Here is a 21633-nt window from a genome sequence, read left to right as displayed (position 1 = left end):
GAAAAGGCAGTGCAGAGAAGCTAGAAATGCCATCACCAATATCATCACGTACAATTTCACCGTATCTTGTAGCGGTCAACCGCATGCCGCGGTTCTCTGCGTGTTTTTTGTTTGCCAAATGACATTGAAAGCGCATGCGTATTCGGCGCGTGACAGCCGGTTTCAAGATAGGAGAAGAGACTACATAAGTTGTCGAAGACAGAAGAGTGATTGTTCATAGGAAGTTCGTTTGAGTGGGAAGAAGTCAGGGGATCGATCTACTTGGATTCAGATTATATATCTACAAGATGCCTACATTACCGTAAGGATTGTCTGAATTTTCTTTTAAAATGCACCCTTGTTAAATGGTAACCGTCTCTAATTTTTGTCAAATTTTAGGTACGTCGTCCCTTTAAAGTCTGTGAAGACTTTGAATGATACAGAATACGATGGAATGGTTTTAGTCAGTCACACGTTGCCGACCATTTTAGAGTTGGCCTCTATAAAATCTGGCATTGAAAAAGTTATGAAGGTATTGTGACCACATCAAGATAATTGAAGATATTTCAAATATAGACGGCGTTTAAATAAGGGCGTTGTGATCATGTGATGAGTTGGAAATCATTTCATTCTGTTTTGAGTTACATAGTTCGTGTGCAATTTTGTTGCAGATAGACAAAGCGGTGGAAACAGAGGGATGTATTATTGAAGTTAACTTCCCTGCCCAACGTTTAATTTATTCACCCACCGGACCTTTGAATAGAGATTATGACGATTCCAGAAGTTACAGTGAAGCAGCATCGAGGGGCATTGCAAGGTAAGATCTTACTTTTAAGAGCACTAATGCTCAATATACATTATCATATATTTCCATCTTCGAGTCGAAAATGGCCACATTTAACCACGTTTTCCCCGGAGACCCAGAAGAATGAGGTTTGTAGCATTCCTGCCTTGATATCAACTTCCCATAATTGATGAATGCAAATCGTCATAAGAAAAAATCAAAGTACCAAGAATATGGACTTATATTTGATAAGAATAGCTACATTCCTAGTATGAGTGTAAAATTGGTGTTTAATTGAAAAGAAGTGATTCAGTATTACTTTTTAATGGGCCAAATCCCAATTGTGTAAGTACATAATCATCATTTCTTCATGTGGGGCCACCTTTAAGGTCACAGATTTTTAATTCATCATTTGATTGAATTTTTGGTACAAAAATTCCTGCATGAATTTTTGGGCATGGATCGGGCGATATAACCAAGAATATGCGAGCACTTTCTAACCTCCCCTACTGCTATAGCTATCACTTGATTTGCATTCTTTGCATAATTTATCTTGAGGAAGTAGCCATGTGGTTCGACTAATAATTTTATTTGGCCTTGAAAAGTATTTTAAACCACAGTTTGAAATATGATTATAAACCTTGTAAACTCGGTTGGTTCGGTGTCAATAACTTAACAATTTTTCAGTGAAGAATTTTTTACATTTTTAGGGTGACTGAGGAACATGATTGTTTTTGCAGTTATTGTTTAAGCTTCTCAAGCTAAAGTAAAGTTCATTTAGCTCACCAAGCATGAATTTGCCGGCTTCAAAATTCATTCCTGAATACTTGAAGTCTCATGAAATTTGGAAATGACATGTTGGTTGTATGTTAAAATTCCACATTGAAAACCATTAGAGCTGGAATAAGGGTGACCTAACTTATCTTTGACAAAAAATTATAGGATACTGATGAGGCAAAATGAAAATGGCTCTCATTTTTCATTTGGTGTTAACTATAGATATTGTAGAGTGGAAAAAGTTGGGCCTAGTGCCAAGCTTTAGTGTACATCAGAGCCTTTGTATAATACCCAAAACCTTGATATTTCTGCATTTTGTGCATCCACAGATCTTGGTCGTCAAACACAGGGAAAAAGGGCTGAAAACTGGGAAATGATTCGATTATGAATAAACAGGTAGTTGTTTTGAAAAGCTAATAATTCATACACCAGTCCTCTCTACGAAGTCATATTCTTAGTAATTACGGAATGGGTTAGTGGTAAGGGACTTGACTATATATCATCCCTTGACACCTGCCTTGTGGTTACTAATTTTTAATAGGAATTTTAAGTGTCATGCAATTCATTAACAGAGTGAATCATTATTAGAATATCTTACATTTTTTAGTTATGTAAAACAAACAAGAATTTCCTTTTGCCCCTGAATGATAGCCCGGTGCATATCAAAGGAATGGGAAGCCATTTTAGATTTATTTGCTGGTAATGAATTTGTTGGAACTTGGCCTTGTAACCTTATAGATCTAATGAATTAATTTAGATCAATCATCGTAAGTTAAGCTAAATGATAAAATGTTTTTTGTGGGATATCTAACTTTAGTTGACACTGATCCTGGTGCGCTGGTGTGACACTTGGCAAATAGAATTAAATTTAAAAAAGTTTGTATTCATAAAATTTTGTAAAAAGACCAATGCCCTCCCGAATGCCTACTTAATCGGAAGCACCAAAATGGAAAGCGTAGTCTTGATTAAATATTTAGGCGTTACTTTCGCTCACGTTCTCTCCTGGGTGAAACACATACGGGGAATATGTGGACAAGCTAACAAAATATTAGGATTTATTAGAAGAGTACTATATTGCATCCTCACAAAGTTGGATTAATTGCTGGATAGGATCATGTGCAGCGCAGAGGAGCTAGATTTGTGAAACGTTGTTATGATAAAGTTAGTAGTTTATCCAAAATATTAGAGCAGCTAGGCTGGGAATCACTCTGAGTGAAGGTTAGATTACAGATTGAAGCTGTTGCATAAATTGGAAGGTCTCTTTGGCAGTGGTGTTGAAAATCTATTTTTATCCCCATCATACGGTAAGAGAGATCATGTCAATAAAATTGGAGAGATCCCCAAGACCCCCTTCGTACTACAATAGGAGATCATGTTAATAAAATTAGAGAGATTGTGCAAAACAGAGATTTAAGATGCCATTTTTTCGACGAAAGGTAGTGGATTATAATAATGTTGTTCGACCGCAGTAGGGTCATGTTTCGGTAAAATTATTCTGGTGTATGTTCACATGGCAGGATTTTGCCTGCTAATCCTGTCGTTGTATATGAGAAAAAAAATTATGTTGAATATATTCTGATGTTGTGGTCTTGATTCTCACCTAGAAAAGTGTTTCTCTACCTTTGGCCTTTGGTGTTTGTGTCTAAGTTTATTATTATTTCATGTTACCATGCATATTGAAATGAATGTAATTTGGGTATTCCATTTACTTCTGTAATCTTTAAACAAATTTCTCAATAATGTGTAGTCTGTTTTATTTAAGGAGTCTTTTTTTTAAACATCTTGTTCTGTCTTTTTGAAAAAATAACATAGATCGGGGATTGTTGGGAAAATTCTTAAACGGGGTTCCACAGATTTGTACTAGTACTGGTGTTTGTGTGGGCCTGTATAAAAATATTTCCTGTCATCATTTTCTTTCTCTGAATTCCTTCAACTTGATCAAATGGTCACCTGAAAAATATTAATTAATATGGCGGCTAGCCTGTTAAAGATACTTGTTAATATGAAAATGGTGATAAAATTAGGAAATTCACCACTGTCTAACATTTCAAGATTTGCAATGAGCTATCTTCCTATAGGTCAATAATAATTATCACGTAAAGTTTATTCCTTCTTACTGTGCCATCATTGAACTGCATTTGAATTCCAAAAATCTATTATCTCAGGTTAAATTAATCAGAAAAAGATTCCATTTTGTCTATGCTTGGCCTTTATATAATCAATGCAGGAAATAACAAATGACTAAAGCTCCATTATTGTGTATAGTTCCAAAAATGTTCATAGTTTAAAGCTGAGGTTTTTTTTCAGAGCGCTGAAAGCTGGTGTAACATCACCACTACTAATTCTTCCTTTTGAACAAAAGTTTGTTCATGCTGATCTTGTTACCCTGCTTGGGGCTTTGGAAGCTCTATATGTGGTGAGTATTAATGGGTGTATTATTTAAAAATAGTTGACAGTTGAAGGATTTCAATGGATGGCGGAAAATTTTATTATGGTCAGTATTACCAATTAAATCATTTACCTGAACCATTAGAGCACACACTTAAGTGACCAAAAAGTTATATCTATGCATGAAAGTATAAACTTTTGATTATTTAGTAATGAGGACAACTACTCAACTTAAAATGTAAAAAAATCTGAGGTTATACAGTATTTAGCTATTTCTCTCATAATATGGCTCTATAATGTAATGTTTTCCTTAATAGGTATTATATTCAGGAATGGCAACTACCTTTATGTACATTTACCTCCACAAGTATAGGGTTTATGATTGAAGTTTAAACAAAATAAACAGCAATCAGATTGAAAAAAATGACTATATTACCTTTATTTTAGAAACTACCTATTTAATTCATGTGCATGCTCGAAGTCCGTATTATTATGATTAAATTTAAAATGTGGAAGTTGTATGCAATATGATGAAGAAAATTAGCACTTTCTGCTGATAGGGAATGCAAAAATAATTCCTTGCATAAGTGAAGGAAAAAGGGTATCATTGTACTTTCCGAATGGTGCAAATTTTAACAATCACTAGCTCTAACTGGATAGAGTGTATTCTGAAATGTTATTCTAGGTGGCATAACTTGGAGAAACTTGCTCCTCAATGGCCTCAAAAATTTGTTCCAATGGTTAATTGTCCTGGGAAGCTCTTTTTAACTTCTTATGACTTCACATGAAAAAGGTGAAGCTGTGGGAAGAATGTTTTTGCTGATGATCATCAAATTTTAATTTATTCTAAATCTTATTTCAATTATAGTTACATTAAAGAGTGATTTATTGTTTGGCATTGTCTGTCAAATCCTTTGCCCTCAAAAAATGTTTAAGTTGAAACACATTAATTATTTGCACTAGTATAGAATAAACAAAGATGGTGTTTGAATCAATACAATAATTGAATTCATGTGCTATGTAATGGTGTATAACCGCTGTAATCACCCTTAATGTTGGTTTTCATAACTGTTCACACAGTTCACCTTTTGCTAAACTCTCTGGCATATGAAATTCACTTATAAGAGTAGGGCAGGGTCGGTCCCTCTCACAGTGCCGTGTACACTTCTGCAGAAAGGTCTAGCTCCTGATGAAATAAAATGGCCACACTTGGAGTGTTGAGTGGTATCGTTCAGATTTGAACTAGTTCTCTCTACATTAGTTGAATCACTCTCCATAATTAGCTACCATAACCCATTGTATAGAATTCAGTGTAATTAAGGAGCACCAAAATATTATCTGCAAAATTCAGTGAACTGATATGTAAGATGTCGTTAGCATATGCTCTCATCAGAAAAAATTTGATGGGGTAGAATAGGCAGTATTATTATTTCCTTTTTTTGTTCTGCCATTTTACGGTAAGCATAGCATTCCTCAATGGTGAAAGTTTATGGAGTGACCATTTCACTATCCAATAAATGTCACTTCTTTTTTCCTTACAGCCTCTTCAGTACCGAGAAGACTGCCCTGACAAAAGCCAAAAAGTCAAACACTTGGGAGTATGGGGGCAAGATCCAATGGCTGTGACTTCTATAATAAACTTGGCTCTTGCTCTTGAGGATGGCAGGTCAATTTATTTCCTTAATTCTACAGTTATATTGTCTTTTTTATCTGACTGGGGTCGCAGGATGTTAAGTTTCCTGAACTGAACCATTCTGCAACCAGTGGGCTGCATGCACTTCTATGTTGATGTTGCTTCTCTTGCCAATTTTTCTGTTGTGGACTTTCTTCCTTCATATGCTTCTGTATTTATGGAGTTTTCCAAAGCTGATCAGTCAAAGCTATACCCCTGTGTGGGTATATACCTCAGGATTTTTTAAATTAATCAAATCACAAATAAAATACTAAGTAATTGGTGATTAAATATTAATTGATAAATCAAGGAAAATGATATTTATTTTAAGACTCAAGTTTTCTTTTCTTATTTGGTTCCAATTGAGAATTCAAGGTGTAGGGAAAATTTATTCCTGGTTTTAATTTTGAAAACAAGAATTGAATGGCTTGAATGAAAACTAAATGCTTTGGCAAACAAGCAAGTTTGCCCTCTCTTAGGCAGCACATTTTGGTTTTGGTAATCATTTAGGTAGCTGGGATAAAAAGCAAGAATTGGCAGTTCACAATGGGATGGTAAATATAAAAGGGAAAAAAATTAGTGGTTTTATTGATTTGCTGCTGAAGCAGATAAAAAATGAATGATAAACTTAAATCAGTTGATTATTGAGCCAATTGGAATCATAATCTCTGTTTAATATGTTTAAAAAAATCAGTTTAATAGGCATTACCCCATTCTAATCAGTTGCCAATTTTCTCTGAAGGAATGTTACCATCAAAGAGTTTTAGTCGGCTTCAAAGCTGTTTGGCTATAGACTGCACCAGCCAATTATCTTGGAAGATAATGTTAAACTCAATGTTCTACGTTTGTCATGAATTCTAGACTAATAACTTGGTAGTCCTTCTAAGTGTGGTTCAAAAAACCAATGAATTGCTGAGGTCACTAAATTTTTCTAGAGTGCCCTCATTGTAAGTGATAGTTTTTGGTGGAAAGAGATCGAGGAGGCATAATTAAATGAACCCAAACACATTTGCAAGAAGCTTGTTTTACTGTATAACTAAAATTAAATTACCTTTCAAACCTTTTGCTTCTGGCATCGAATGGTTTATAACTTTGGTTGAAGTTTATTTTTATTACCCAATATGTTTGAAAAAACATTCTTTAATTTATCAGGTGTGTGGCCAGGGACATTGGAGGTGGTGATCCTGAGAGAATGGCTCCTCCCAAAGTGGAGGCATATGTTGTTCATTCATTCAAGCAGTATCCAAACATAACAGTCAAAGTAATAAAAGATGTTCATGTTTTTGAGAAGGAATATCCACTGTATGCAGCTGTTAATAGGGCTGCACATGGTAAGCATTACTTGAAGATATATGTGAATTGGAATCAATCTGCATGCCCTACTTTATGTCCCCCTACTTTAATGTGTAACTTAGACTTGCTTCTGTTGTTGAATCTTTATGCTTTATTTTAATTCCATTCCATGCATGTACTGATGATCCTTTTATCAGTTGTAAACTAGTACAAATCAGCCAGTCTTAGAGATTGGTTTTGATGATAGTAGAGCTCTCCAGGTATCTGGTGGTATAATAAATTTGTACTTGAGGGAAGAATTACTTTCCCTGTTCTGTGTACTATTTCTCAGGAGGTCTCCGAAACTCAGAAAAATCAAACTGGTTCAATTTGGATGGAGATGTCTGGAGGCTTTGCCTAATTTTAATCTAAGGCCATATTATCAGTGGCCATATAATTTGTCTGTTATGTTGCCTCACGTCAAGATTTCGATAAATGACTAAACTTAAGATCCTAAATATTCCATTGAAATTGATAGAGTAAGCATTAATAATCCTCGAAGTACAATTTTTTAAAACTATTTAAAACTTTGAATGAGAATTTATAAGGGAGAAGACTATAAGGTATTTTAGTGGGATCATATGCATTCAGAATCTTAGTCATATGACGAAGTACTTATCTTCTCTAATTAAAAAAAAATATTTGGAGATTTTATATATTTTATAGTGATCTGGTCAACTGATGAAGTGTAGCCAGCAAATTAGTTGCTTATAAGAAGTTTGTCCAAGGAATTTCGTGAGTCACATTTGATGCTGGTGAACATTATGGCTGCCAGATGTTTCGTATGCCAATATGTTTTAGAGAACAAATTTCTTAACTTTTTTATCTGCATTATGGGATGATATTTTTTTATTGGATTGTTTAAATGTAAAAATAGTAGCAAATATTAATACTTGAATAAATAGTCCTTAAATGTTTAAAGCTTTATTATCATAAAAGATGGGCAGGACTTTCAAAAGTAGTTGCAGTTTTGGCTATTGCAGTGAAAGCAAACAAAAACTAAATGTATCTTGGACATTTATTGTGATGCTGATTGCTACAATTTTGGGAAATATAATGTCTCGAGTGTGTGACACCAAAGACAAGTGCTGGCATTTTAGATGTGATAGGCTACTCAAACCCATTTGCATTTGTCACCGGTTGCACCACTTGATGAAGAATTTGAGCTGAGACATCAGGAAAAAAAGTGTTTAGGATTTCCCAGCAGCTTGTTGAATGACTAAAAGCCTGTCTGAAGAGTAATCACATGTGAATGTGAAAATTCTCATTCTTTCGTACTCATCATCCTGGGGTTGTGACCAAAGTTTTTTTCCATTATGTCTCACAGATGGGTAACATATGTCATTTCCCAATGTCTGATTGCATGATGATCTTTTAGGAATAATCTTTTTTTTATGGGGAACAAAATCCTTGATAGACATCTTAACGCCTTAAATGTTTTTTTAATATTTAAACATTTGCCTTAATCATCTTCATTAAGTGAAGAAATTGCATTTCATTCTCCCAATTAATGGATGGGAAGTAGTCCATCATTTACAGCTACATATTCCTGCTAAGTATAATTTTTGAAAAAAATCAAAGTTTACGGAAAGAAAAAATGGTGACCACACAGTTGGAAAAATCATGTATTTTTCAAAACTTGAAGACAGATATGAGGAAAAGTAAAATTATTTGAAAATGTCTGGAATTCGATATGCTAATGGGAAATATATTGACTTTGGGAATTCCTGTTGCAAAGGGCATTCCTTTTAGTCGTGGGAACAGTTTGAGTTATGCTTAAGTCATCATGGCCACTGGCAACAAGGGAGCTAAATTTTCAGGCAGATATCAGTGATACCAGTGGTATATGAAGTGATCAGGTAATACATAATGAAATATACCTAATCAATTTCCTGTGACCTGATAGAAAAGTCAGAATAAAAGTGGGAATGGCATGTTTGTTGGTAAAATTTGACAATGGGAATCCAAATAAGGAATGGCCTTGCTGCAAAGTCAATTTTTTGTAAAATTTCCAATCACCACTTGAAAGCATCAAAAAGTTAACAAAAGCTTTGGTCAGATTAAAACATTGTTGAATTAAACCATTTCAGAAACCAAATGTTAATAGTTCACTGGTTTTAAATTCTAGGTAGGCTCGACTTTGTCAGTACTTATTATTCCTCAAATGTGTTTGTGTTAGTCGAGGACTTCCGTAATTTCTTGAAGGGATATCTTGACTATTTTCTGGGTACAACATATAAATTTGTTTGTATCAGCCCGGCGTTGTACAGATGTATGATTCAATGTGGAAATTTTAAGATTTCAGTCATACTCTATTTTTTCCTTTGATAAAAAACGAGTACATAGACATCTGAGTGAACAAAGTTAAAAGATCTCTTGTGCAAATAGTAGATAGAGCTCTGGGTGAATTCTAACAGGTTCGCTTCCCTGTTGAATATTGGTTGGAAGTGTGTGGCCTCTTGTTGTACTGACCAGGGTTGCTCAGAGGGTAAAGTGCCATTTGGGGAGGAAACTTTGACAAAAAGGCAAATTGTCTCAGACAATGGTTAATTCATTACGGTTGTGTTCACATGTATGTATTCTTTTATTACTGTGATTCCTCAATATAGACTCATCCAAATGAAAAACTGATTTCTGCATAGAGATCCATAACTTTCAGCTGGGATGCACATCTTCCCTTTTGCCTATTTTTAATTAAGTTCTGTTTGCCTCCGCCTTTGTCTTATCTAAATAAACCTGGACACTTTAAGTGCTAAAATGTCTAACTGAGCATAATTTCACAGCGGTTCCTCGTCACCAAGGAAGGATCATAATGCTTGAATATGAAGGTGAGGGACCAATTGACTGCACTCTGATGCTGGTTGGAAAGGGAGTGACTTATGACACTGGTGGTGCTGACATCAAAGCTGGAGGAATAATGGCTGGCATGTCCAGGGACAAATGTGGAGCTGCTGCAGTTGCTGGATTTTTGAAGGTTGCTGAAATATTTAATTTGAGTTACTGTGCAATGTATTTTTGTAAGCTCTTCTTTGCCTTGCTAACTGAAATAAGTAAAAGATTGCAACAGTTTGCATCTGTTAGGAGTGAGGAATTTACTTAGTTGAATGAAAGCAGTTGGGAAATCAAAATTTGCTTGTCAGAAGTTTTCCATTCTGTTCTCTTGTACAGTAAACTCTCGATTATCCATGCGCAGATCATCCATGCTATTGTCTTCCTAGCATTTCAAACTTTCAATAAAATCAAAATCTTCAAATAATAAAATGCTTTAAAACTTAAAAAATACTTTTTAAAATACAATTTTGAAATACCTGGGCTTTCTTTTTAAGTTTTTGATTTGGCAAAACAAAAGTCGATGGTATTTAATGTTTTAATTTGAACACTTATGTAGTCTCTGTACTTTCCCCATTATCATTTCCCTCACATAAGTAGGCATGAGACTTCCACATTCTCCTTTGAGGCAAATGTATAGTTAGACTATGCAACAAATGTCATTCACTCTCTACACTGCATTATTTTAATCTGTATCGTATGATGGGTATGGACCTATAGCAGCAATCCTTTGTCAATATTTGCCCTATGACAATTATTATTTTTTCCTGGCTATGTGCTTTGGTTTAGTTTTCTGAGAAAATTACGTCCCACTTGATGATAGTTTTGTTTTCAGTGGTTCAGTTTCAATGGTTAAGAAACAGAAAAAAATTGTACTTTCCATTGCTAAAAAGCTTGAATTAATCACAAGGAATGAAAAAGGAGTTTCCATATGTATCTCGTTATATCACAACATTTTCTGCATATTTTGGTCACCTGGGTTTTTTTTATAATCCATGGTTCATCATGCATCCATTGGTATAGATAATTGAGAGTTAAGTGTAGTTGACTTATTCAGTTTTTCATCATTCCTTATGGTGTCATGTGTTCTATTCCTGGTCCTCCTCTTTACATTTCTCTTCTCTTTGCCCATTCTTTATGTAAGCAGGATTTTGTACTTAAGAAGTGCCATAAAGCATTTCTGAAATGGATCAAATTGATAGATTAACATAGTATAATAGCATCGAAACATGGTGAATCCAGTAAGAATTGTAAATTGGCCTTGTTGATTGGATGAGGTAATTTACTACTCTACAACCCATAGAGAAACATGATCAACATTTTCACCATCTTTCTAAACCTCTAACCCCTGAATGGGCCAATCTGTGGCTGGTGTTATTCATGGCACTTGAGGATTTTTAAAATTTTTGCAATTGTTTTATTTTTCATTTAGTCTTAAAATCCATGCTTGTTTTTACAGAGACAAGTGTTGTCTAGGTCATTTTATAAAAAAATAGCAGGTCTGTCAAACGTAACAAATTCTTCATAATTATAATTATATAGCGATGTGACACCATTTGGATATCTAATTATTTAATAAACATGGTACAAAATGTTAAATGAAATAGAGTATATTTATAACTTCTCAATTTTAAATATTCGTGGTAAATGATCAATGTTAAATTGATGTCAAAATTACATACATGAATTTCCAATGAATCCCAATCCATTATTATACATATGTATGGAAAAGACAGCCCAAGATCATGATAAACCAGTCTGCAATGTTCATCATTATAAAAAAATTACACCTGTAGATATCTTGAAGTGCAAATCTCCCCTCATTAAGGCCTAACTTTTTTGTTTTATTGTTTCTCTAATCTTGCTTTTATTTGGATGCAGGTTGTTGCTGCTCTCAAGCCCAAGCGAATCAAGGTTGTTGGTGCAATGGCAATGGTTAGGAATAATGTAGGTGAAGAATGTTATGTGGCTGACGAAATCATAACATCTCGTGCCAATGTAAGAGTAAGAGTTGGGAATACTGATGCTGAAGGGAGAATGGCAATGGCGGATCTCTTGTGTGAGGTAATAATTTTGGTCTCAGCAGGATATTGGAATAAGGTTTCCTAAATTTTTGTGAATTTGCCTCAGAACAGTACTAATATTGAAGAATTGTTTTCTTGAAGAGGTTAAACCTCTTATTTATTTCTTTAAAAGAAGGCTATTTTCTTACATTCCAAGAAGCAAAATCAGTTGGGAGTTATATTTCTGGTTTTAACTGGCTGAATTAGTTGCCTACTGTATTCACACTAGAAGAGGAGGTATAGGGAAGGAGAGAGCAAATGAGATTTTGTGCACTAACCCTGCACCATCAATGTGTTGATGTGAAGTGCAAATACATTCCAGATTTAAATTAGGTATTGCAGAAACATTAATACCCTGAGTTATTCAGTGTCTACAAATGCACAAGATATGGTTTGGGGATGTGTTGGACCAAAATATGGGCAGTCACCACAAGAGAGTAGAAATTTTCAGAAGAAAATTACAGAATGACTTTGAAGCATATAGAAAGCTATTTTGGAAACTTTTAATAAGCATGCAACATCGAAGTCAGTGCTTTTGGAATTCCAAAACCATCATTCCTATGTATTTTGCTATGGAGCATGTTCACCATAAGATTCTCGAAGTAAATAGTATGATTCAGGAGCAGTTTTTTTAAAATGAAAACAAAAAATTAACTTTGTCTGTGTATTTCCTTTGTTTGGTGTAAATTTTGACATATTGAACACAGCAATACTACACTATTCAAATACTTTTTCCATATAACACTCATGTGCATCTGACCCTTGTTGTTGGCAAAACAAAATGGCACAAGTATCAAATCTTTATACCAAAAACTGCATTGTAGCACCATCTGTTGTCTGAAATCCACATTTTGTACTTGTACACCTGATACTTTTATTTTAACTCGGCTTTAATTTTACTTTGAATTTTCTGTTTAGCTGTTAGCCTAAATATATCTTGTAAATATATGTATTTTCAGATGAAAGAGAGAGCAGTTGCTGGAGGGATCAATTGCCACTTGATGACAATGGCCACCCTCACTGGCCATGCCTGCCTAGCTGTGGGAAATGGTTATTCGGTGCGTTTCTATTGAAACATTGTTTCTGAAATACTTAATAATTTTGCTCGTATTTTAAAAATTTCATCAGATTTCCATTATCTAATTCCAGGGGGTATAGGAAAGGGGGTATCTTTCTTCACATGTAAAATTTAAGCTATTTAATCTTGTCAATGCTTGTTGGATCTCTCGCTGGCTGATATATCTCAAATATATCAGCCAGCCAATTGGAGTTCATCTACAGTGAGGTTCATTATCACAATCCTCAGTAAATTGCCACAATGGTGTTGAACTGGGAGTGTTAGGATGCCAACCATGAATAGATTCAGTAATTGTACGAATTAATGTGAGGATAATGTAATAGTTTTCAAACATCTGTTGCACTGAGAGTTTGGTTCAAGTTACTTGGGAGGGCTGAAAACTTAATATGTGACTTAGCAGGGGCCAACTGACATGCTGTGGGCAAGGTCCAGCATCTCAAAAATTCAGTCGCTCCCAGACCCCTGTTGTGTTCACATGGCAAATCTGCATGCTATTTTGCTAAACCTTCATTGTCATTATTTGCTTGATTTCCCATGTGCTTTTATAATAATTAATCGTATGCCTCATTCCAAGCACTTTCTCCACCTACTCCACTCCTCTCCTTCCCTTCCGCATTCTATTCCTTTTTTCTTTGTTCCCCCATTACATTCAACAACATTACTCATTTTATCCGTGCATTGTTAAGATATTTCTTCACAGACCTATCAAGGATCTTGCAGCAATTTTGTGACAAAGGATTTGCACACCGTGTAGTGTCTGCCCAAAATGTGCATTATCAGTTGAATTATCAGTAAATGGTCATTTTTGTTCAATGCCTTGGCATGGATTTGTGCCTAAGGGGGAAGAGAGGGTACTGGAAGGTATAGGAAAACATGACAGATGTGTTTATATATTGAAGAACGTTATGTTTGAATCTATTATTTGGGAAGGATTTCATTTATCAGCATACAAGTGATATATGACACTTTGGTTATTTTCTTAAATTCCTGAAACTTAAGTTATGAGTTCTTCCTCTTAGAGAATTTTTCAGTTTTAATATTTTAATGCAGCAAATTTGCCACTTACAAGGCAACTCCCTTGTGAACAGTTGTTCACAAGGGAGTTGTCATACATGAAGATGGTTCCTGAGTAATAATCTTACCCAGTGAGAGTGGTCCGATTAAAGCCTTAATTTAATCTCTAAAAAAAGTTGGGCCAATATGATTAGGGGGAGGAGAATTGGGAAGTATGGTCTGATGAGGAATGGGAAGGGATTGGTGCAGGGCTATGAACACAAAGCGGTCCGTGCCTAGAAAACTTAATTTAGTTAGACCTAGAAAATGAAGGGGAGTGGACCAATTATTGACTAAATAAATTCACCTCCACTCACTCATCTGAACCCTTCTGTAATTCTTGGTGGTGAGTGACTGCACAAAAGTGTTCATGTTTCTTACATGGATATACGAGGGTCATCCGGAAAGTAGTACCCGTTCGTGAAATAAAGACACAAAAGTAAATATTAACAAACATAAAAAATTTTATTTGAAAGAGGATACTTTAAACTACTTCTCAACATAATCTCCAAGCAAATTAGGCATTTGTCATAACGTGTGACAAGTTTCTGTATTCCTGCTGCATAGTCCTTCGCCGCCAGCTCATTGAGATACGCGAGGGACCCATCTTGCACAAATTTTTGCATAATGCAGATGGTGTTTAACAATTTCATGAACAATTGTTCGAGAAACATTGGGAAAATGCTCACAGATGTCATCAATTGTGACGCGCCGATCGTTCCTCACGAATTCGTCAACTGAGCTCACCAGTTGGTCTGTAATGACAGACGGTCTCCCCGAACGCTCATCGTCGTGTGTGTTCCCCCTCCCCATGTTGAAGTTGCGACACCACCGCCGAACAGACGACTCGTCCATTACATTGTCTCCATACACCTCCTTTAATTGGCGATGAATATCACATGGGCGAACGTTTCTTGCATTGAGGAATTTAATCACTGCCCTCACTTCACAACTGGCGGCGTTCTCAATTTTTTTAAACATTGTAAACAATCACAGAAACAACACAGGCAATGCTAGCGTCACGCAACTTGGCTCAGAGAAGGCAGACAAGCCACTGAAGCTATCTGACCTCGTCCAGCGGCTACTCGCGTCGTCAGCACTTCATGCGGCACGAACGGGTACTACTTTCCGGATGACCCTCGTAATTAAGAAAGCGATGAAATATTTTTCATTCATTCCGTTAACTGGTGAGATTTCCTTACCCTTTGTTTATGTGCACAAATTCAAATATATTTCCCAATACTACTGAATCTGAACTAATATGGTTTAAGGACATGTTAAACAGTGGAAAGTAGTCCATAGGTATCAGTGAAGGGTATATTAGATTAGATATAGATTCTGTAAAGGTTGGACTTCAAATTGCTTTTTCATGGAATTCTGCTTGAATCTGAATCTTTTTTCCAATGGCTTTTGCTTTTCCTGGGCATTGTGTGTCTAAAAATAATGTGGAGTCATACTAACTGTTGTGAGATTAGTATCCTAAAATTATTAAATTGGCTTCTCCTCTTTCAGATTGTGATGGATAATGGTCCAGCAAGAGAAAATGGCCACTCGAAATTGCTGCAAGAGGCTGGATCAATAATTGGTGATCCTTTTGAAATTAGTACCATCAGAAGAGAAGATTTTGCTTTCCACAAAGGTATAAATATGGTTAACAAATTATTTTAAAGCCTTAGATGGCACACAAATGTGGTCTTGTTGCACCAGTGCCACTGAAAATGATCAACTTTGTTATAATTGGTCATAATCGCTCAGTATGCCAAATATATGCAGCATTGGTATTAGCAGAGGAGTGAAGCATTAGCTTCCAATGTAATCAACCTCAGAAAAAGTACAAGCATTAAAAAAACTATATACCTTTTACTATGTTATATATAAATTATGGCAATCTATTATATATCTCATGATAATGGAATGCATGAACTTTTTTTATAGATCCTGGTGAGGGTGTTGACGTCTTGCAGTGTAACAACTTGCCTTCTTCTCGCACTCCACGAGGTCATCAGACACCTGCAGCATTTCTGATGTTGGCCTCAGGGTTGGATAAAGTAAGAAATTAAATTATCTTTTCCTTGAGGTTTTACTTTTGCTCCCTATATTATGTGGTTTAAGTTAATGTTTCTCATGAGTGATGAGTGAAACTTTTTTCAGTTCCTGTGCTGGTTTAGTGCCTTCCCCTTAACATATTTTGCATTTTGTTATTGTTTCAAATAGCTCTGATGATTAGATAGGTATCAAATTACCAAAAATCTGGTTAGTAAGCAAAAGCTTGATGTTGCTCAAAGAAATATCCAATTATATATGTCAAATCTCCTATATAAGCATGTGTGTAGTTAATAAGGTTATATTCTATTTCAAAGTTTTATAAGCTCTTCATGGTCCTTTTTAAATTTCTAAACTGAGACTTGATTATAGAAAATGTTAGTGATTCGCATTTACTACAGAATAAAGTCATTGTAATTTCTTTTATAGTGGCACAAATAACATCTTCCTGAATTTGTTTGGGCTCTGTTTTATTGCGGAGGCAAGAAAATAGATGAAAAGTGGTTTATGATCTTTTTGAAATGCATAACATATTAATTTGAGGTATTAGTTATTGGACTTGTTTAGTTTAAACTTGAAAACTTTTCAGCTTGAAAAACGGCATTCAACCCCTGTTAAGTGCATATCTAAATTAAAACCAGATTCACTGATTCACTTGCAGTGTTAATGGATATGTATTCTTAAAGATAATGGTGATTCTTCTTCCTTATATAAATCACTGTTGGTGAAATTCTCATAATTCAAAGTCACTCTTAAATTCCTAAGTGACAGAAGTAGTGGAAAAGTGCCTTTTATCAATATTATTTGATTTGTTCAGATTAGCCTTAGGAGTAATATGGAGTCCTATTGTAGCTTGTGGGTGACCTTCACATTCTCATGTAGAAGAGTAATACCACAAATAATGTGTGTTCAACTCTTAAAGAATTCCTTGGCAATTCTGTGATATTAAATAGTCTGTTGTATGCAGTTTAAACTGTGAATGTATGATCTAATTATAAGTGATGGGGATATGGCATACAACAACCCTCATTAAAATGGTATGGAAGAAATAACATGTTATCCAAAAATAATCTTGTTTACAATGATGAAATTTATTTAAATGTTGTTTTGTATGCAAAAATACTTACATTAGGTAGTTAGGTAGTTTGATAAAAATGACAAGCTACAGGTCTAAAAAAAGTAATCAAAACGCATGTTTTTAATTGAGCAGCTAATGTTCAGCTTGGTTTTCTAATTATTTAGTGTGCTGTAACCAAGAGATGCTATCTAGCACCAACGAGAAAAGTTATTATGGTCAAAATCAACTTAAATGTGTTTATAATGGTGAAGTTTGAATTTAAGAATGATAAACCTCCTCCAGCCTCATTCAAACTCAAAATTTCTGGCTGCATTGATGATAGCTGAATGAGCTTTGTGAGTCTGATGCAAGTTTCATAAACTTTTAAGTTGGCTGTTTGACTTGGAGTGAAGAACGTGGCACTGAATTAAATAGCAGAAGTACACCATAAATGCACCTCTTTAATAAAAAACTGACTTTTAATAGATGGTCAAAAATAGGAAGGAAAAATGTTTTCACTCCAATGCAACAATTTCAGAGTGTAAAAATCATTCGCCTTGACTGGGATTCGAACCCAGATCCCTCAATATCCGGTCGAGTGCTTTAGCCACTTAAGCTACCGAGGCGTCCTCTTAAACTCTGAAATTTTGGGGCTTTTAAAGGAACTAGATTGAAATTGTTGCATTGAAATGCACATTAGCGGATGACTCCGTTAAAAGTTACTGTTGCAGCATCTCCCGCAGTTTCTTTGGAATTTGTCAAGGTATAAACACCATAAGTGTTTAAAAGTTGGCTTTAACCTCGTGGACTGTGGCACGTCGCGCATGAATACGAATGCCTGTGACATTGTATGTACGGCATTTCGTCACAACATCTTGTTCCTATAAAAGCCCCAAAATTTCAGAGTTTAAGAGGACGCCTCGGTAGCTTAAGTGGCTAAAGCACTCGACCGGATATTGAGGGATCTGGGTTCGAATTCCAGTCAAGACAAATGATTTTTACACTCTGAAATCGTTGCATTGTAATGCACATTAGCGGATGACTCCGTTAAAAGTTACTGTTGCGGCATCTCCCGCAGTTTCTTTGGAATTTTTTCACTCACTTGATTAGTTAAAACAAGGCTGCAAATGAAAGAATGAAAAACGGTTCAGTTTTAAACATTGACATGTTTAGAATTTTCATTGGATAGTGTAGCAGCTAAAGAAGAAAATCCCATTAGAGATGACTGCAGTATGACTCCTTGTCTATCTGATTGAGATGTTCCTGAAGGTGAATAATTTGAATTGAATCAGCAATTACATCTTTAGTCAGTGAATAAATTTAGTACCTTCTAGAGAGAGGAAATTCTCCGGTAGCTGGGTGTAATATTCTTTGGTCCGTAAAATTAAAATTCATGAGTCGTAATGGTTAAATCATGAGGATGGATTAAGTATTTGTACATTGTACAGGCTGTATATCACGTGCACTGCTCATGTTATTCTGGACCTGCTGTTTTGAGGAGGGATTAAAGAAAAAAATGAAAATGTCCATTAGAGATTGACGTAGGTATCAAAATTCAAAGAGCATCATTTCATGATATGGCAATGAATTGAATATTAGTGAATTGCCTTGTTTCTGACCCCAAAATTGTTAATTTCAGTCAATTCAATAAAATTTTTTAGTTGAACTAGCTCTAAAAATGATACCTTAGAAAAACATCAAGCTCATAAAATATCAAAGTGTAAGAAGTTGCCTTGGTTGCTTAACTGGCTAAAGCAATTGGCCAGTCATCAAAGGTTCCAGATTTGAGTCACAGTCAAGGTGAATGATTTTTTCACTTTGGAAATCTGGCCGTCAAGTGTTTTTTTCTACATGTGTATTGTTTTAATTCTCAAGTTTGTACAATGAGTTTTATAACTGAAGAATATACTGGATTCTTTGCAACCTTCCCTCTGTCATTCAAAACCAATGCTACTTCCAGCTTAGTTTTTATTCCTTTTCTGCTAAATACTAATGAGGATTATCTCCAGGGGTATTGTAAAGAGCTAACACAAATAAATTGGAAGAGAAAATTTACTTTTGAAATGAAATAATTAACTTTGTAATTCCACGCACTTTAATTTATTTTAAAAAACACGACCCAGGTTTCGACGTTGAACGTCATCATCAGGTTCATCACCTGATGATGATGTTCAACGTCGAAACCTTGGTCGTGTTTTTTAAAATAAAATAAAGTGTGTGGAATTACAAAGTTAATTATTTCATTTCATTTCAATATGTTATGCAAATTCCATAAAGTTACGCCCGAGTCAAGAAATTTTTTGAGAAAATTTACGTTTATATAATTTTTCAGAAAATATTCTCTAGCAGAATTTTCAGTAGCAGTACTATTTATCTAATTCTAAAGTTCCGTTTTTCTAGTTTGTAATTTTGGCTAATTTTATTTTGCAGCATGGATTGGATTCTTCACTCCCCATTAAATTTTCACACTTAGACATTGCTGCCTCTGCTGGTTCAATTCCCAAAGAGCCGACAGGTTCACCAATATTGGCTCTTTATGCTGCTTATTTGGAGGGAAGACATTAAACAAGGCTCATGGATCATTATTCGGATGGGATCTCCTTCATCATATCCAAAGTTTAAATTTGGAAGACTGAAATTAGCTAGAGAAGTGGCCAATCCGTGACTTAAATTTTATCAGGTTTAATTCTTAATGTTTTATTATTTGGTATAGAAAAATTCATTCACAATATTTTGTTTGTTATTATATTATTGGTTTTATTATTTCTGGCCTATGTGCATCAGAAAGTACAGTGGGCTAAACATTTTTTTTTAAAGTATTGTATTTTTTCTATCATTATTTCAGTTTAAATGAATTTTTAAATGCACCTCCATTTCAGTGAAGTTCCACTTTAAATTTTTAGTACTTTAGGTGCATTGCATTTAAATTAATTTTTATTATTTTTATGGTATAATTAGTTTGAATGTTTAGGCTCACATTCTGAAATGACACTGCAGTAGCCACTACTTTTAGGCATGCCACATTATGATATATATATATATATATATATATATATATATATATATATATATATATATATATATATATATATATATATAGTGTTGTAGGCCCTATGTACAGTAGTTTGTCAGTAACATAGAGTTGTTTCAATTCTCTTCATTCTTTACTCTTGGCCACTGTATTCACAGTACTAGCATTCTTTAATCTGCCATATTTTAATAGGCTTTGAAATCAGTTTTATTTAAAGTGCCTCTCAACTGAAGATTATCCCAAAATCCTCTGCTTTGGCTGGTTACCATCATAAATCGAGGAAATATTCACATCTAAATTGGAAAACATTGTGGCAACAAAGCCACCTCCCATTATGAGAAGACTAGTGGTAGTGTTGTCCCTGAATATTAATTTGTTGGAGAAACAACCCTAGTAATCCAGACGGGAGTCGTTGCACGTACTGTATGTAGTGTTGTTTCTGAATATGGGCCTAATGCTCACATTACCTTCAATTGTTAGAATTGGGTTCTCTACTGTACTTGTTGCACCACTCTCAGCTCATGCATAAACCACAACTGTAGTTAGTGGCATATAGGCTTTACTCATTTACGTTATATAATCATGATTTAATGGCTTAAATGTTAACTACTGAAGGGAAAAAAAATTAAACTGATTTTTAGTGCTCAGACACTCCAGTGTCGTCATAACTCTTGATTGGAAGGGTAGCTAGGTTTGATTTGGATGGTCACCATTAAGTGGAATACAGTGTTTCGATTAGGTCTCTACTATCTTTAGATGTTGGGAGCCTTTCTTATTAGTATATACGAATCCATTTCATCTGAAACGTGTCACCAATGATTACACCAATATGTGTTCATATTCCCAGAGACACAACTCGGTAGTTTAACTGTATGGATGAATTACTTTTACATTTTTAATATGCCTCTAATAGTCCCAACTTTAAATTTGGACTTCACTTTGTATTGAAGCCCCCTTGAGCTTATCTTCTGAAGCTAACTACACCCATATAGATCCATAATCATTATCATGAGGACCAACCAATTACCTTTATAACAAGTATTCCTTAGATTTGTGGATATCTAGGATAAAAATGTGGTAGCTTTACCACATTATCACTTTTGGGAAGTTCTGAATTAGATAATGCTGTTGCATGTTTAGGCAATGGTCTGGGCTCAAGCACCCTATTATGTACCTGCTTTATGGGCACATAGTTGACTCTCTAATTAATATAAAACTTAAATCCATGCGATGGAAAATGATTCCTTGAACAGGCTCTCTAGCCTTGACTACATAATGATTTGTTACTATCCTTTATATTCATTGATGTATACCTGTCATAAAAATATAGACTCTCTTCGCAAGTATGTATTTAAGTTCTCTCTTGTTATGCGAGCAGATTTTATATCTGCTCTCCTTGTAAGTACATATTTCATGATTTCCATGTATCGGTTTGTCTTACTCTACATGAGATCTAAGAAAACCTTACCAGTATTGGAAAATCAGAGTAGCTATTCATTCAAAGTTTCTAGTTATGTCTTTCTATCAATCTAGTTTTTAAATATTGT

At 34.8% G+C, this 21633-nt stretch overlaps 1 protein-coding gene across 1 annotated transcript; it reads left to right on the top strand.

Moving 5' to 3' along the window:
• Positions 1-191: 191 nt before the first annotated feature.
• On the top strand, positions 192-20056 carry Dip-B (Dipeptidase B). Its single transcript, XM_071589065.1, has 12 exons — positions 192-301; positions 379-511; positions 651-796; positions 3848-3956; positions 5470-5594; positions 6753-6931; positions 9716-9906; positions 11643-11825; positions 12784-12882; positions 15468-15594; positions 15891-16003; positions 19486-20056. The coding sequence occupies exons 1-12, from the start codon at positions 288-290 to the stop codon at positions 19618-19620; spliced, it is 1554 nt and encodes a 517-aa protein (XP_071445166.1). The 5' UTR covers positions 192-287; the 3' UTR covers positions 19621-20056.
• Positions 20057-21633: the final 1577 nt, after the last annotated feature.

This window comes from Hetaerina americana, unplaced genomic scaffold (genome assembly GCF_022747635.1).
Source record: "Hetaerina americana unplaced genomic scaffold, ioHetAmer1.1.p SCAF_32, whole genome shotgun sequence".
NCBI classification, from domain to species: Eukaryota; Metazoa; Arthropoda; class Insecta; order Odonata; family Calopterygidae; genus Hetaerina; species Hetaerina americana.
Note: the sequence above shows the minus strand (reverse complement) of the source record. Positions and strands in the feature narration are given on the sequence as shown.